General features: G+C 43.3%; 2 protein-coding genes across 3 annotated transcripts in view; one reads left to right on the top strand and one right to left on the bottom strand.

Moving 5' to 3' along the window:
• SH3BP5 (SH3 domain binding protein 5) overlaps positions 1-17672 on the bottom strand; it is a 163320-nt gene that overhangs the window by 133675 nt on the left and 11973 nt on the right. The gene's annotated exons all lie outside the window — the stretch shown is intronic.
• Positions 200-17324, top strand: ENTPD3 (ectonucleoside triphosphate diphosphohydrolase 3). The gene is made up of 10 exons (XM_057431610.1): positions 200-258; positions 3224-3344; positions 7478-7595; positions 10477-10627; positions 11370-11529; positions 13534-13764; positions 14209-14475; positions 14574-14684; positions 15173-15310; positions 16937-17324. Exons 2-10 carry the CDS (start codon positions 3225-3227, stop codon positions 17168-17170), a joined length of 1530 nt encoding a protein of 509 aa, XP_057287593.1. The 5' UTR covers positions 200-258; position 3224; the 3' UTR covers positions 17171-17324.

Below are 17672 nucleotides of genomic sequence, written 5' to 3'. Positions count from 1 at the left end.
GACTTGGGTTCCATGTGCTTGTTTTGACTTGATTTCTCCAGCCTGTGAAGCCTCCTCACGGGTTTTCACTGCGGGTTGAAAAATGCTTCGGGTGTTGGGGGCTGGTGTTTTGTTTCTTTTCCTTTTCAGCGCTTGAAAATCGGTGACCTGTAAACCACGTCTAAAATAAACGCTGATGTGTTTGCATCTCTCTGGTTACAGCGTGAAGAAAGAGGGACATCCTTACGCCACTTGCCTACCCACCCTATGAACAAAGAGGTCAGTACCTAAATCAAATCCAAATAACTTGGGAAAAGGAATTTCCATGTCTAATATGCACTGTCATTTATAGAGATGTGTATTTAACCTAGTTAAACTCAAAACATTGATGGCTTGAAGAAGTTTAGTCCATTTTCCTTTGCAGGCAGGACTGCCTTTTGCTTGAAATAAGGCATAGAAAGTGATCCTTCCAGGATGTTGCTGTGTGAACCAGTGTGCTTCATTGGGTGTGGGAAATGCATATTAATGCTATTTCTTGCTTCAGGCTGATAATGTTTTAATAATGGAATGCAGCTGCTTTTTAATCCTTCGTAGAAGTCTTACATGGAACTTTAATTTGCAAGTGTGCAATGTTAGCAAGTTAGTTAACACTGCAGTTGTGCTTGAACTGGAGCGCATGAGCTCCCCGGTATCTCTACAGATCACAGTGAATGGGCAAGTGTGACTGTATTGCCCGGTATGTGTGTGAGATTCAGATAAGTGTGGCTAAAAGTAAATACAAGCCTGTGCTTTTGATCCAGTTGTGTGAAGTCTTGCAGGGTCTTGCACAATTCACGTAGTGAAGATATCAGCTGTAGGAGGCGTCCTTCTGACACAGAGGCTGTTGTGCAAATCAGGATATAGAGATAATTCTCTGATGAACCTGTCCTGATTACATGATGAATGTCTTAAGAGATGCTCCCTGTCAAAACTGATTTTTGCAAAGAGAAGTCATCCCTAGTGAAGACAAATCCCAGCACCAGGGAAGCACGTGAGAAATCCAACACAATGAGGTTTCCATTTCCCCTTTACAAACCACTGCAGCAGAAAATATTGCAGCAGTCATCATGGGTGTGCGTAAGTGTTACTGTTATAACAGTGGTTACTGCTTTGCTCTTTAGCAATGCTTTGGTTTTTCAAAGAGTCATTTGCTCTAAGTGGGGCTTTTTGGATAATGACTTAATGTCTCCAGCACTGAACATCAGTGCTTTGATGCAGGAGTGGCTGGTGTATGTTAAGTTGTGAGCAGATAGTTCTCTTTTAGTCACTTTGCAATTACAGATAACTCCATGCATAGTTGAAAGCTAAAGATTTTTTCTCTCCCTAAAGACAAGTATTTTACCCAGGTGGTTATTGATAAATGTACAGTTAAAACCTGCTGCCTCTTCTAAAAAAGGAATCGATGTGTATCAATGCTTCTAATGGGTATCCCTGACATCATCTGCAGGTTACAGTGAGAATTCTTCTTAGGAGTTAACGTATTTTCTGGTGGTAAAAATAAGGTTTCACTGTCATTTATTCATGGTGTACATGATGCTTGATTGCCTCGGGATAGGAAAGCAAGGGATGGCAGTAAATAAATCACCAGTGTGGCTGGCAATTTTAAACTGGCTGGTGATTGATAAAGTTGTTCTCAAGCCAAGAAAAGAGAGTACTGGAAAAGTAGATTGGCAGTAAACGGGGATCCCATATGGATTTAGAAAAAGGGGCCAATGAGTGTAAAAGCCTGACGTGCTGGAAGTGAAATGTGACCGTTTCCAAAAGGCGGTCTGGGTTAGATTTCACAACAGAAATCAGAAGACAAAGAAGGAAAGCAGAAGCAGTGGGCAAAGCTCAGAGTGAAGCCAGTCCCCAAACCAAACGAATGCCTTGCTTCTCTTTTGAACGTGGACACAGGTGTTGGACCATGGGTACTCAGGCTGAAGAACCCATGGGGTTTAGAACATGGAAACTGTGTGAGGAAACGTTCTGCCTTGTCCCTCAGCTCTCTGTCTCTGGTTGGAGCTAAGGAGACCACAAGGCTGACCCAGTGTGGGTGGACTGCAGACCACCTCTTAGCTCCTGTCCTCAGCACAGATTTGCCTTGGCAATTGCTGAACAGCAGGGCAGCCCTTGACAGCCACTGGTATGCTCCACTGTTGGTATGGAAGAATTAAGAGATGGGGGTTAGGATAGATCACACATTGTTATTTCTGTGCCAAAATAAGTGGTTTCTGAAAACGAGAAGGGCAGGGAAGTGCTCATTCTTGTGTTCCTCTGACACTCCTAAGCTTGCTGTTTGCCATCAGCCACCCCTTTCCTCCTCAACCCCTGTGGGGCATAAGGATTTCTGATGTGGGAATAGTCAGCACTCTGAGGTACTGAAAGGCCTTTTGGTGTGAAGAGCTGTGTGGCCAGGGCATGGAGAAATAAAGGATGAATGGAAACGACAGTAAACCTAAACCACATTTGAATCCTAGAAAACCTTTCTGGAGGAAGACAGCCTTACCGTGAGTGTGCGTGTTCCGTGTTACCTCTGGGTTTGTCTGACATAACTACGTGTTAGATTTGTTTAGATTTAGGGACTTCTCGTCACAAGTTAAACTGTTTATTTTATGTGTAGTGAAGAGTGATCGTAATAGGCTCTGTGTTAATATGCACACCCACATGTACGCAAGCACCCTTCACGAACACATCAGCAGATAGAAGAAAGATGCCTGCCTTAATGTTCTTATAACCATTGTTTCTCGCTGAACCAGGCTGTATCTGCCTTACATCTCTGGCAGAAGCATCCAGCTGTGCTCAGCAGCCACCAGCATTGTGCCTGCATGGCTCTGGTTGTGTCTGTGTTGTAGGGATACGTGGGATTGCTGAGTGTGCACTAGCCCCAACATGCCCATTGCTCTCATTTCCTGGGGCAGTGGGAGCTGGTGAGCGTGCACCTACAGGTAGGCACTGTGGGAAAGGAGCAGACTGGGACCTGAGGGTGAAATCTGGCATCATTAGCATGACAATATAGACACCTCCCTGCTCAGCAATGAAAAGTCAGTGGTAGCAAACCGCCTGGCAGTTCTTGAGGAGAACACAGAGCTCTCATGCAGTACGAGCTAGTTGATGAAATGAGGTTTTAGGAGGAGCCTCAACTGATTCAGTTCAGTTCAGGCCTTGAGACAGAATCACCGAGTTCTTTCACATTCCTTAAGTGCTTCTCTTTGTATTGTTTCAGGATGCTCACCAGAACGCCAAGTGTTGTTGCTCAAGCATTCCTTCTTCTAAGCATTATTCTTGTCATTGCTATTGCAGTGATTCAGATAAATCAGCAACAGATCCTCTCCCCAGGGCTTAAGGTAAGTCTTAGAATACCTGAGGAAGGAGAACAATGTTTTGAACTGATATTTAATAATGTCCCTTTCTAAACTAGTTTCTTACGGGGTGAGTCAAATGAGACATAAACTAATGCTTAATCCCATTGGGAAAACTGAAGCTGAGAGAGAAAGAGAATTGCTTAAGATCACAGAGTCAGTGGCAAAACAGGAAAAGCATTCCCTGATTGCCTGTGATGCCTATCACATAACGTCTTCTCCAAGACTGAAAGGCCAAATGAGAATCTGCCACTGCTTTTCTCGTTTTGCCAGATTTGAAGTAATACTATAATAATTTTGAACTTTAAAGTTTAATTTCTGCCCCCCTCCCAAGCACAGCCAGGAAGTTTATGCTGAAATCTTTGCACGCTGCTGCTGTGTGTCAAAAGCATTTGGGCTCTAAGTGTGTGCTTTATGATTTAGCACATGTTGAGTCTTGTCAGATAGTAACAGAAGCGAAGCAGCTTCACAAGGAGGGGCAGAGCAAACTGGAAGAGATAAAGTGATGTCCTCTGGAATTCAGGCGTTGTCTTGTGCTGTATGTGTGCTGATTCTTCAGTGAGAGATGAATGCAACTGGGGACACGGGTGTAGAAATGAGCCTTCTAGGGAAGCTGTGCAGTCTGGCAGTTTGAGTTCTGCCAATGATAGCTACAAGGATATAAACCTCGTCAGGTCCTTCTCTGAAGTCCTTTCTACTTTTCCCTCTGCGAAAGCACTTAACTGGATAGTTCACATACCGATAGGCTAATGTCTTATTACACTTCATGAAGTTACAAACACCTTTGGCTTTGCCTGAATTGTTTGGTGGTGTGTATGAATCATACAATGGGATAAAACTGTATTCCAATACCAGTTTTATGTGTTTGTGGTGTGGCAGGGTGTGCACGCTGGGATCTTGCATGGGGACACAGTGCCTCAAGTTTACTCCCTGTTGTGCCCTGAATCTCAGCCTTACATCCTGCCATTTTTCATGCAGGGCAAGACTGGATTGACCTGTAGGCTGAAGCCACTATCTAAAAGACAGCCTACGCATTGCTTGTGGTTGTCATCAATTCAGTTTCACATTCAGAATGATGAAGTTGTCCCCTTTAAGCAACCATTGGACATTTAAACAGCTTGACCATTTGGTTTAGGTGGGGAGGATTGCTTTCTCAATCTCAACAGCTTCATGGCTGGTTCTGAAGGAAAACCAGTTTTCTGCCTGCCAATGCAGGAAATCCCAGCTGACACAGAGGATCCTGTGTGTGCCGAGACGCTCAGTGGTCCCCGGTAAATGATTAACACTCACAAAAGGAGGACTTTGGAAGGTTTCACACTGGCATTATCAATAGTTGACCAGATGGAGCCTGGAAGGGGCACTGTCCTGATGTTAGTGATTGATTTAAATTAAATACATGTGACAATAACATGATGAAAACAGACTTACCCTTTGCAAATGGCCTTGTTCTTCTGGCTCTTCTCCATGAAACCAAACAGCTACTGAATGATAACTAGAGTTTATGTTATAATAGTTCCTTCCCAGGATGCACATTGAGAGTGTCCAGGTTCATTCCTTTGTGGATCAAGAGAGAAATTATCTGTTGTTCTATGTTTTAAAGCATTGTTGCAGACTTAAATGGTTTGGTTCCTTAGGTTATCTGAAGATTGAGCCAGGGATTTGTGAAGGAAGGGTATGGCCATGTGCATGAGGCTGAGGCACTGAAAGAGCTCACGACTTAGCGGAAGTCAGAAGACTGATGAAGAGAGCACAGACATCCTTACTGACGTAGCTTGTGAAGAAGGCAGGAACTGTAGATGATGCCAGCTCCGAATGTAATGAGCCTTTGTACCAGTCAAAACATCTTGCACTGTCTAATGATGTTTTGTGAGCCCTAAAGAGAAAAAAACCCTCCCTTCATTATTGTGTTTCTTTAATTTACCCCTCCAGGTGCTACACCTAAATTTTGGTCTCTACACCTAAATTTTCGGTCTCTACACCTACATTTTGCATGTCTCTTTTGGCTCTTCGGAAGTGTTTTGGCCTTGTTTGTGGATCATCTAATTGATTAAAAGTAGTTCAAGCCTATGTAGCTGAACTGAAGTGTGCTTCCAGCATGGATGCACTTTTGTAGCCTCTGTCCTCCTGGTTTAGCTTCTTAGCTTCTCATGATAGTTTTCCAAAGTGATCAGATGGCAGGTATGGCATCATAACTGTGCCAGCTTTAGGAATTCTCTCACCCCCTTAAAATGCTGCATCCTCTGTCATTTCTGTTTAATTAGAGATTAATCTTAGTCCTGGTATCTGACACACTTCTCAGTGATCACTGCTTCATGATGCTGCATGGACCGGTTCACACAGGGTGAACTTGCCCAAGTCCAGTCACGAGTCACCCTGCAATGGGCTCAGGAGCCCTCCTCAGAAACGAGCATCCCTTTAAAAGGACTCGGGCAGAAGAGGCGGAGAAGGAAGAAAATAATGAACACCTTGGTTCAGATAAGTGCAGCATTACTGTTTGGCACAGAAATCTGTAACTTTCAGGAAGGAGGCTTGGAAATACAGGGGAGGATGGAAGTAGGTCAAAAAGCCCCACAGCTAGCCAAGGTAAAAATACTTCCATTATCTTCCAGCTCTACTTGGCCATGGTAGTTAGCTCTTAAAGTAGCTAAGCTAAAAGCTTATGGTTGGCACTTTGAGCTGCGTGAGACTGGATTAAATTAATAGCCCTTGAGCAAATTGACCATTACTGTATTATGCATCTCCACAGTGCCTCTCTCTCTTTCAAGGAGCGGGAATACACTCGCAGTATCTTTGCTAAAGCAGTTCCTTGAACAGAGCCTGATGGTGGAGTGGCTTGCTGGTAGCTGTGGAGCCTTCCACCTTTTGGTTGATCAGGGTAAACATCATCTGGATAAATATAAATGCAATTCTCACTATCTAACAGTCCTCTGGGCAACAGACCAGACTGGAAGTGCTGGTATTTCTTTGGGGTTCAGGAGTTTGTAGGATTGCAGTGGAAGCTGGGGATTAATGGGGTGTGGAAGCTGAATGGTTTACCACCTGAAGCAGTGATCCTTCTCCATCAGACTTGAGGCTCCCTAGGGAGGCAGTGGGTTGAAATGTATTGGCTTGCTGCAGAGGCTTGTCCTTTGCAGCCAGATGGAAGCTCTCATTTTCCAGTGTTGCCAGGCTCTGAGGCAGCTGTGGTTTGGAAAGGAAAGGATGTTAACAGAGAAATGAACTCTACAGCGTGAGATTCCTACCAATGAGATGGCTTTGGAAGAGGCAGGCAGCTAAACGTGCTTTCAGGGATCACAAAGAGGATAAGCAAAATCCCAGTTTTCTTCCCGTCATGCAGTTTGCCTTCTCAGTTGCTACAGTTTTCTACTGCCATAAAAGATGGGAAAGGGGGAAAGACCCATCTGGGTAGCAGTGGAATGGGACGGAGAAACCTGTGCTTTAATCCCACAGGGAGTCCAAGTGACCTGGGGCAAGTCACTGAAGTATTTGTCATTTAGCTCATAAATAAAGCTGAGGTAATCTTGATTCCCTCTTTGTTTTCTCACACTGGCACAGCCTGTTTTCAGTGGCAAACTCTCAGGTGGCCTGCCTCAAGCACTCATAGGGAGAGGCTTATGGGGCAATCGGAAAAGAACCAGACTCATTGCATCATTCTCACTGTGGACTGCTATGTACTTTACCTCTTTGCTTGTGGCTTTATGGATCCCTTGTGCATCCTTGAATCTACAGCCTGTGCTTAGGTATCAAACCCTTCAGTGTCCAGGGAGTATAGCTAATAGCAAATGATCTTGCTGTAAAATCAGATCCTGACACAGTGTTACGTAGGTGTTAGCATGGATTTTGAACCTCATGCTGAAAGGAGATGGGCATTCTCCATCCCCACTGGATTCATTGCTGTAGATACGTGGAATGTTCTTTGTTTTGCAGCCAGATTCATTCTGTGCTCAGCTGTTGGATTCATGCCTAAGTACCCAACACTAGAAATAATCCCTATTATAACTATACTGTGCATGCATATGCTACAGTGTTTGATGGTGCAAAGAAGAACAGCTGCATATGGGCTGTTAAGCTGCCACTGTCTGTTTCTTGATCTAATGTAGTCTTTCCTTAATCCCCAGTATGGAATAGTCCTTGATGCTGGATCCTCTCGGACTACCGTCTACGTCTACGAATGGCCAGCAGAAAAAGAAAATGACACGGGCGTAGTAAGCCAAACCTTCAAGTGCAATGTGAAAGGTGAGCTCCGATGGAGTTAGCCTCTAAGAAGACGTTATCTGGAATCTTATACTGCCTTTTTTACACTGTGTCCCCTTTTCATTGCTGGGGAGCAAGAACTGTTCAGGCTATGTCTATATCTGTTAGCATCAGTCATTCTCCTACTGATACAGCAGCGTGCTCTAATCCGCAGTGGAGACGGGAAGCTGTAGCTCAACATGACTTACTGATTTAGAAATAATTTCTTTTAAAAGGAACATATAAAATATATTTAAAAAATAGCTTGGAAGAAAAACCCATTGAGAAGAATGGGGACCTGCCCTCCTTAGATGTTAGCTGTTAATTTTGATGGAGTGGTGTTTAAAACCCTGTCTCTGATGTTTGAGTCGGGTTTCCTAGAGAAACAAGGTGATGCAGGTCATCTGGAATTGTTCTGTAATTGCTTCCTTAAGGTATCAATCTCGGTGATATCTGAGTAAGCTTTCAAAGATACCAAAATCCCATGCATTTTATGAAGACAGGTGGCCGTGCAGGGAAGAGCAATCCATATTATTAAGCGAATCCATAAGGGATTTCTGCAGGAAGCCAGGCTTCACAAATTCTGCTACCCTGAGCCTAATGAACTTCAGTGTATTCTCTAAGGTACTACTGCTTTGTTTAGTGCACTGGTTTGGGTTTGCCAGTGAGCTAAGAGGAGAAGGTGGGGCAACTCAGGAAGTCTTGGTGCAGGTTTTGTTGCACATAATAACTGTGGTGTTCAACAACAATTTTTCCCTTTCCTTCTCTCTCAGTCCTACATCCCCCTTTGTGTCTGCAAATAGATGCTGGCGATGCAGTCATATTGGTCCATGAGTAACTAAGAGATAAGGCAACAGTTTCCTAACAGCACCAGCATTTCTATCTTCAGCATTAAACACGTGTGGGCATTCTTAGCCATTCTGGGACAAGGAAAGCAAGTGTAATGTGCACAGAAGTAATGCACTGTCATGTGCCTGATGCTGTGTCTTCACGGGCTGCAGGAATGGTGGCCAGCCTGCTGAGGTGGGGGAACAATTTGCTAGCTCATGCCTTCGCTCATTAGAGTCAAGGTAGAATATTGCCTTTAAGAATTATGGTGTGAGAAGAACTCGCAGAGAAACTGCATTATTCTTCTGGAGAGATGACAGAGGAGTACTCTGAGCACTTGTTTTAATAGGATTAGGTTTTGGTTTAATTCCAGCTGAATATGAAAAGAACTGCAAAATGGATGAATCCAAATTGCTGTGAACTGTTCAGGTCCAGAGGAGCCTTAACAATGATCAACCAGAGCTCTCATCCTCCAGCATACAAAATATCCAGGGTTCACTGCTCAAGTCTTGGGTAACTGCACTGAAGGAGACAGAGGGCTCAAAGGAGAGGTCCCCATTGAATGGTTTGGGTTGGAAAGGACCTTAAGATCATCCAGTTTCAATCCCCTGCCAAGGGCAGGGATGCCTCACACTAGACCATGTCACCCATCTAACCTTCCAATCATAGCCTTAAGCACTTAAATTGGGGGTGGTTCTGGGCATACTGAGAGGCAGACTTTCACATACCTACTGAACTTGAAAGTCAAATGGTCAACTACTCTGTTAGCTCCATGGTGGTTTTATGATTTCATATCTACCTTTATTAGATACCTCTGCCCTGTGTGTAGGAGCCAGCCCCCAAACCCTTTCTACACAGCGCAGTTCATCTGTCCTGGTTAGGGTGTAAGCATCAACAAAGCAGTTGTCCAAAACAGAATGGTCACTGTCTGTAACCTGCTCTGTCTGAACACTGGCAGATGGAGGTTGCTGCCACCAAGGGACTGTGAGGCAATGGCAGGATGTAAAATGGTAGCTGGTGCTCTGTTTATCTCCAGTAACAGCTTTGCCTCCAGCTTCAGGCCTGCCTGTGCTAGACTTAAGACTTTTAGAAGGTCTTATGCCAAACCATCTAATGCTAACACAGTTCATACTGTGAAAAACGGAGTGGTAGAGCGGGGAGTCTCTAAAGTCTTACGTATCTTTGTGGTTTGTTCTTTTTTCAGTGCAATGTGGCTGGACATAAATGGTTTCTCATTTTAACTCCGTAAGAGCCACCTTTTGCTTAGCTTGGGATCAAGCTGTGGGAGACACTGCTGTTACAAGCGAACTAGAGGGAGTTTTGGCAGAGTTGCTGTCTGTGGGGCAGTGGCTTCATGGCAATGCCTGGATTTCTCCCTGTGCAACTTACCTATTCCTCCCTGTGTAGCTTTCATTCCCATTAGTCAAAGGCTTTGGGAACCTGTGAGGTGCCGATTAGCTCTTGCACCAGCTTAGACTTGGACCTCTTAGGACTTCAAGAGCTGCTTGTGCATGTTGAAATTTCACCAGCAGTTCTTTGCAGAAGCTGCTTTATTTGGCTCTCGGCTGAGAGCAGTGAGCTGCAGAGGTGCCACGGTGTCCAAAACAGCTGTGGCAAAGCAGATGAGGAAACCTTTGGTTTAGCTTGCGGAAGGAGGGGTTTTCTGTACTTCAGATCAGAGAAATTTTACATCCATAAGACATGCTGTTGCCTACAGCATCTGCCATGAATAAGCCTGTTTCCCTCATAAATATAGCACTGCTGTCACTGTGTTGTCCCAGTTTTATACTGTATATCTTCCTCTAGGCATGGTATATAGGTGTATATGTATACACGCTGAAATACAGGCGAGCAGTTTGCAAGTATTTGTCTGCCACAGCTGAGACAGTCACTACATTGATTATTCTTTAAGCACTCCCAGTTTTCAAGCATCCTCTCCTCGTTTGCAATTACAGGAGGGATGGGGGAAATCTCTTTCTCTTAACACCTGCTTGCTAATCGGGCTAATTTGTAGTTGGCAAAGCAGAATGAAATCAATCTACTTGTTCTCTTTTAGGCCCTGGTATATCCAGCTATGAGAGGAACCTTGGAGCTCTTGCCAAACCTTTTGATGACTGCCTGAATAAAGTCAAGGAGAGAATACCAGTTCATCTGCATAAGAACACTTCTGTTTATCTGGGGGCTACAGCTGGCATGAGGCTACTGAGGTATGGCAGAAACTTGAGCTCCTCTGTGTGCATTATAGCAGAGCAGCAAAATGTTCTGAATGCATTTTTATCCGCTGGAAATTGGCCATCCCTGAAGGAAATGGAGCCCAGCCAGTTTAATTTAATTAACTTTTCTGATAGGGAAAGCGGGGCTGTATGAAAATCCTCTGTGGTGCTGTGCTGAAAACAAATCTTGCTTTATTCTGGAGAAGGCAGGAGCTTAATTTTCTCTTCCATACCTGTCTTGAAATTCAGTGTTACACAAACAGGTAATGTTCGTGTGTATCTGTGGGCAGCAAAGGCAGATTAAAGCTGGGCACCACAGTTTTCTGACTGCTAATGTGGCTTTAGCCCTGGCATAAACTGGCTTTTTATAGTAGTTCTGTGGCTGAACTGAGTGGGGAGAAAGGCTCCAGGACTGTTCTGACCAGCAGTTGTCATGCAAGCATTCAGTTCACTAAGAAAGAAAGTGTGTGTGTGTGTGTGTGTATATGTATATAAGAAACAAAATACCCATGAGCTTGTAGGCTAAAGAATGAAGTTTATACGTAGTGGGGGAGTTGCTTGCTGAAATGCTGTTGGATAACGTGGCTGTTCCCTGTCATGAACTTCCCTTCGGGGAAACAACCTCTATTTTTCATTAGGTGATTGTAGGAATTCTCTTGAATTGCCAGTCAGTGAACAATAAACATGAAATTGCCTTTCCAGATGCTCAGTGTCTTATATTTTGTGAATTGCTTAGGTTGCAAAATGAAACGGCAGCCAATGAAGTCCTTGCGAGCATTCAAAGCTACTTCAGAGCACAGCCTTTTGACTTTAGGGGTGCGCAAATCATAACGGGGCCAGAGGAAGGGCTGTATGGATGGATAACAGCCAACTATATAATGGGCAATTTCTTAGAGGTGTGTGGAAAAAACCTGCATGCTTTTCTTTCACCGTTTCTCTCTTATAAACGAGAAGTCTGAGAGGACATGCCTGTTAAATGTCATAGCTATAGATTCCGTTTCGCACTGAAATATATAACAGGGTCTTTTTATGTGGTAGTAGTAGGAAAACTAAACATAAAGAACAATACGTTACAGGAATGTGATGTGGCAAAGGTAAAATTGTTGATCCACAAAACAGGGCTCTTCCCTAAATGACACCGGATGCCCTTCCTAGAAATAGAAGTTGCACTGCTTTTAAATGCATTGATGTGCTAGGTGTGACAGGTCTTGATTGTCTTGACAGTGGTGCCAACTAGAGATGTCTTCTGCTTCTTGGTGAATTCCTCAGTTGAGTGCTGCCCCTGCAGCTCTGCTGGTGAAGGATCTGCACAGCTTAGGGGGCTCCTGGCAGTGTTGGCTCACTTGTCTTAGCAGACAAGACTGAAGCAGTGAAGGTGTTGGAGGTGATGTGGCCAAATGTGCTTCAGCTGAGACAGAGATCACTCCTACACCATTCATCCCAATACTGCTGGAAAGCTGCAGGCTATGAGCAGTGGGCTGTGATACTGTCTTGTGCAGACAAAGTGATACCAACATAAAGATACTTGTGCTGTCTTTGACCTCAGAATAGGGTCATGCAGGAGCCTCACGGCAGAGAGGTAGTCAAGTATATTGGAAGATCCCTTTATATATATATATTCAGTATAGTTTATTCCCAGTAAAAGCTTTACCAAGATGATGAGCAACTGCATTCATGGCAGCAGTTAACTGCATTTAGATAGTCTTGCTAGGTTGAAAGAAATTCCAACCAAACCCCTGAGTATTGTTTGCTGTCCTGGTTGAATGGCACCTTTTAGATCATGACAATCAATGAGGAGGAATTTGCCATTAGTAATCTTAAGTGATAGCTCATGGTGAGTGTGTTGCTGACTCTTGCAGAGAAATGGCACGCTCTGGAAGAGTTTTTCTTGCTGTTGTGTATTTCATGCAACACACGTGATATGATAAACTTCAGGGTGGTGTCAGTCTTCTACCACATGGACTTTAATAATGCAAATAACAAATTATTCCTTATGAATCTGCCATATTTGATATACTGAAGGACTGCAAGATGGGGTGAAGCCAGTTTAGTACAGAGAGTTGTGTCAAGACCTGCTTGTGGAATATCACTAGTAGGGGAGAGAAATGGCCACCATTCCTGTGACAGTGGCCCGAGTCAAATTCTGGTAGGGGCTGTTAATGGGAATCTTGCACTCTAAAACCTTGTGAGTGTATTTGCTAACCTTGGGAGCTTCTTTTCCCTTCCTCCGTATACATTCACATCATCCTGCTCAGTAGGTAATACTACAGTAAATATCGAGGTAGATGATCTTACAGAATCTATATTTTGTGTAGACCAAATACAGAATTTGGGCAATGTTTGAGTACTAGGAAAATGCCAGCGGAATGGATCAGATTTATTGCCACTGCAGTTTCAGGGAAGGAAAAGTGCAGAGCAGGGGGTTTTGTTCTTTTGACTTCAATGTAGCTTTTGTTTTTCTGTGGTTTTCATTCTATTTTCACTGTTTTTCTGTGTGACCTCTTAATATTCCTTTAATAATCATTCTTGCCTTGAAACAAGCAAATCTTCATACTATTTACATCCACATTTGTTCATGTTCTCATGGGTACGTAATACAATTCCCTGCATTCTAGTATGGACACTGGCCTGGCAAGTCCTATGCTTTGATTGCTGTGCTGCCCTCTGAGTTGAATGCTAAACTGCATTCCTTTGTCCATCTCTCAAGATCACTTCATTCTGTGAAAATCCATCCCTCTTCCATGACAAACATCTGCATGTTTGCCCAAGAGCTGATTTTTCTGAAAGGGTACAGGCCAAAGAGGCAGGGAAATCTCCAAAGGTTAAGAGTAGGAAAGCTTGAACAAAAGGGAGAACAAGCAGATGGTATCTCTAATCAGTCCTTTTACTTTTACATGTAGAGAAACCTTTGGAGGACATGGGTTCATCCTTACAGAAAAGAGACAATGGGTGCACTGGACCTTGGAGGAGCTTCCACTCAAATTTCATTTATCCCAGAGGACTCTCAGGAGAACTTCAACAGCACCTTACAAGTGAAGTTGTATGGTTACAACTACAATGTCTACACACACAGCTTCCAGTGCTACGGGAGAGATGAAGCTGAGAAAAGGCTTTTAGCATTGCTGCTCCAGGTCTGTTTAAGCCCCTTTGCTATGTTGCTCTTCCCGGTATTCAGTAATTGTCTGAGGCTCTTCAGCTTGTGTGGAGCTTTGGAGTTTGGAAGTCTCCAAACTTCCCTCTGGAGACCCCAGTAAGAGCTCTGTTGTGTTTAGTTACGGACCAACACACTTGGGTTTCATACAAAGATCCTTGTATCTGTTAAAAATTGGTAAGGGTTTTCTACCATTTGACATAAAAAGGCCCAACTGGTCCTGTAAGTGTTTTGCTGGTCTTGCCAATGCTTTCTTGAGGAAGGAGTTTCTATGAATGACAATGATCAGCAATGTTGTAGTGATATCGGTCGTGACAGGGGAGAGAACAAAACTACATGCATGTGTGGTTTAAAAAGATTCCCATAGTTATGGTCTTTCTTGCATTTTAATAGCCTTTACTGGGTTTGGTTTGTTCTTTCCCAGAAATCGAACACCAGTTCCAACGTGGATAATCCATGTTACCCTCACAATTACACTGCTGCATTCACCATGAAGCACCTCTCTGGCAGCCTTTGCACACAGTCCCTGAGACCAGCAAATTACCACCCAAGCGAGCTTGTGCGCTTCCATGGAACAGGGGATCCAGGTCTGTGCCAGGAGATGGTTTCTTCATTGTTCAACGCTTGCAGAGATGGAGAAGACTGTCCTTTTCATGGAATACATCGGCCAAAAGTTAAAGGGAATTTTGTGGTAGGTTTGCAAACTCAGCTTTTCGCTTTTGAGCTTGCTAGCTTTTGATTTCTATAGCTATGAAAATAACAGGCCTGCCATCTACTCCTTTTCTATAGGCTTTCTCAGGGTTCTACTATACAATTGATGCTTTGAATTTGTCTGGGCACTTTTCCCTGGCTGACTTCAATTCAAGTATGTGGTTTTTCTGTTCCCAGAGCTGGGCACAGGTAAGTGGATTGGCTGGGTTTTTTGGGTTGGTTTCGGTTTCCCTTTTGTATCTGTAAAAGGGAGATATAAAAAGAACAGGGACTGAACAAGCATTCGGGACTTTTCAGGAGGTCTGGTTTAACCTCAACGTTTGTTTTCCCAATGTGCTTCAAACCATGTAGTATTTGTTGCATGCTTAAAACTTGGACTAAGTTTCAAAATCTGTTTCAGAGCTTTAGCCATGCTGTAAAGACAACATGGAAAACATAGAAACCAGAACATCCTCCATCTTTTATGTATAATCTTAGATGTAGTTTCATTGTTTACCACGTAAACTATGTCACTGTCAGGGTATTTCTTTCTTTAAATCTTTGTATCTTATTGTCCACAACTTGGAGTTCTTGAAAAATGCAAATAAATTCTAATTAGAACCCAAACTATTCTCTAGTTATAAAGCCTGAAGCATTTTGTGTAAATTACGTGTTTGTAACAAAGCTTTTGCTTTCAGCTCCAGTTTATGCTGCCTAAATTTGAAGAAATATACGCTAGATCCTACTGTTTTTCAGCCAATTTCATTTATTACTTGCTTATACATGGTTACAACTTTGATGCAGAAACTTGGCCACGGATACGTTTTCAAAAGGAGGTGAGTAATAATGATCTCCTCTTACTGTTCCTTTAATCCAAAGAAGTTTAGGAGAGAAGATGCAGCAGCTGACAAAAACCTAACAGTCGAAAACAGCCTTTGTAAATGATTGTCAAATCTTTGGCACAAGGCAAAGCTGCTTCTCAAGCCCCAGTAGCAATTTCAGCCTGGTTCTAGGGGCTGCAGCATTACACTGAGATGCTGCCTAGATTCTTTGTAAGAGCTTTAAGAAAGGATCAAATAATTGTGTGTTAAACCTTGTCCCAGTTGGTGAAAGCAGCAGCTCAAAACGCCTCACCAGTCTAGGTCCACTGCTGGGTTGGACAGGCAACTCCTGCTTTTGTCTGCTGGCAGAGCTTTGGGGGAACCAGCAGAGCTGGTTTGTGATCAGTGAGTGATGATGATGGAACTCGGGCAGTTTTCATCCTCAGCTGGGATATCCATCTGTGCTGTAATCTGGTTCCCTGCAATAAGAATGTGTATTGACGGGGTACTGGCTTTCAGCTGGCAGAGAGAGAGAAGGCTTATAACATTTCTGTCATAGCTGTGTTTCTGTCTTCCCTGACCTCAGTTTTCCTCCTAAAAACCAGAGTACTTGTGATGAACTTGTGTGTATATATATATATCTCCATTCTAAAGATACTGCTAAGAAATCCTTGCTTTCAAATTGGAAGGCATGGGTACTAGTGAAGCTTGGCTGTCACACCAAGAAGTGTGGTCCCCGCAGTCCTCTCTGTGACTGTACAGAGCCCTATTTTAAACCCTTGTCCCAGACTGTCTCTTCATCTCCATACAGTTTGGAAATGCTTCAGCACTTGCCTGTAGCAAAACAATGGGTTTACACAGTTTCTCCAGGAGAGGAGGGTGAACGTTTATTGCCTATGCTAGGGCTGTATTCCTTTTTAATTAGTGAACACAATGAATGAAAAGAACCTTAACCCAGTGCAAATGTCTGGGCAAGATCTAGGGCAAGATGATTTGCAAATGTTATCAACCTTATAATATGAGATTTTTTCCCTCTTTCAGCAAAGAAAAAACACTTTGATTCCCCTTACCTCTTTGCTCACCGGTTGTATTCCAGTTCCTGTTGGTGTAGCTTTCTTTTTATCAGTGAAACAGAAGGTGTTAAGATATACACAACTATAAAAAGGACCAAATGTTATAGGCCATTATGATCTCCTACTACCAGTAGGTGACTGCTTAAAAGTGTTCATTAAAGACATTAAATCATTTATTGAAGTTTCTCTCTCAACTTCATCACGCTGTTGATGGAATTCTAGGAATTAGCACAGTAATGCTGGTTTTATTTTTTATTTTTAAATTCTTTCTTTTTTTAAGTGTGTTTCTTGGTCAGAATATCCCATATCTGGCTGCCTGCATACACACCACACATCTTTGTACCTATCCATCTAATACCTGTGTTTCACTTCTTTAGCCCAGAGACCAATTTTATCCGCATCCTCTGGAACTACAGAAACAAGAGCAATTTAAGATGGTTTTGTATCTTTGTATATTCCACTCAGGTTTTCTCCTTGGTAACTGAAAGGGCAGTTGTCAGCACCACCAGTTGAGCGTTTGGAACCCCTTTTCTTTGACTGTCCAATGGGAATTCTGTCTGTATTTCAGGTTGGCAACAGCAGCATAGCGTGGTCACTCGGTTACATGTTAACCCTCACAAACATGATCCCAGCAGAAGGCAAGCTGATCCAGTTACCTCTGAAACCTGCTTTGTTTGCTGGGCTCCTTGTCTGCCTCACAGCTACAGCATTGTTGTGTCTTCTCTTCCTTGTGTACTTGTGGATTGCATCACGTCATCGGAAGAACGGCAGCCGTGTTGAACATGTATTTATTCCAGAATGAACGAATTTTACTGAAAAGTTTTATAGTGCTATGAAGTAGGACTTTATTCTTGAAAAATGGAGGGTGAAATAAAGACAAAAGGCAGAAAGACTTCAGGACCAGAAGCATAAATGAGGAGAGACATTAAGGAATCTGTGATACGGTGACTTGGAGTGCTTTTATCTTGACACTTGTTTCTGTAAACCTCACTCGTCCAGCGTGTAGCAGAGAAACAATGGGCAGGTTTGTTAATAAGGGATTAATAGCCTTTTCCTGACAGGTATGTATTATCGTTGTTGTTCATGTCGATCTGTGCTGATAAACTCAAGTGGTGATAGACGCGACCACAGTGGTGGCTGTTTAAGTATGCCGTGAAACATGGCAGCTGTCCTGGTGTGCTGTGCTGCCACTGAAAGCTCCCAGGTAATCTCATTTCTGAAACTGGAACAAGCACTGGGTAATGACAGCAACTGAAAGGAACAGCTAGGGTAGTTTCTTCTATTGCTGTTCCAAACTGGTCTGC

Source organism: Pezoporus wallicus, unplaced genomic scaffold, assembly GCF_028554395.1.
Source record: "Pezoporus wallicus isolate ANWC-B61680 ecotype Strahan unplaced genomic scaffold, APGP_CSIRO_Pwel_v1 scaffold_11491, whole genome shotgun sequence".
Taxonomy (NCBI): Eukaryota; Metazoa; Chordata; class Aves; order Psittaciformes; family Psittacidae; genus Pezoporus; species Pezoporus wallicus.
This window is presented reverse-complemented; position numbering and strand designations above follow the sequence as displayed.

Bases quoted from the DNA above. Each gene is read 5' to 3' on its own strand.
- ENTPD3 (XM_057431610.1), top strand. From the start codon at position 3,225: ATGCTCACCAGAACGCCAAGTGTTGTTGCTCAAGCATTCCTTCTTCTA. The intron at 13,765-14,208 runs GTCTGTTTAAGC...GTTCTTTCCCAG, and splicing joins TTTTAGCATTGCTGCTCCAG to AAATCGAACACCAGTTCCAA. The intron at 14,685-15,172 runs GTAAGTGGATTG...TTTTGCTTTCAG, and splicing joins GTTCCCAGAGCTGGGCACAG to CTCCAGTTTATGCTGCCTAA.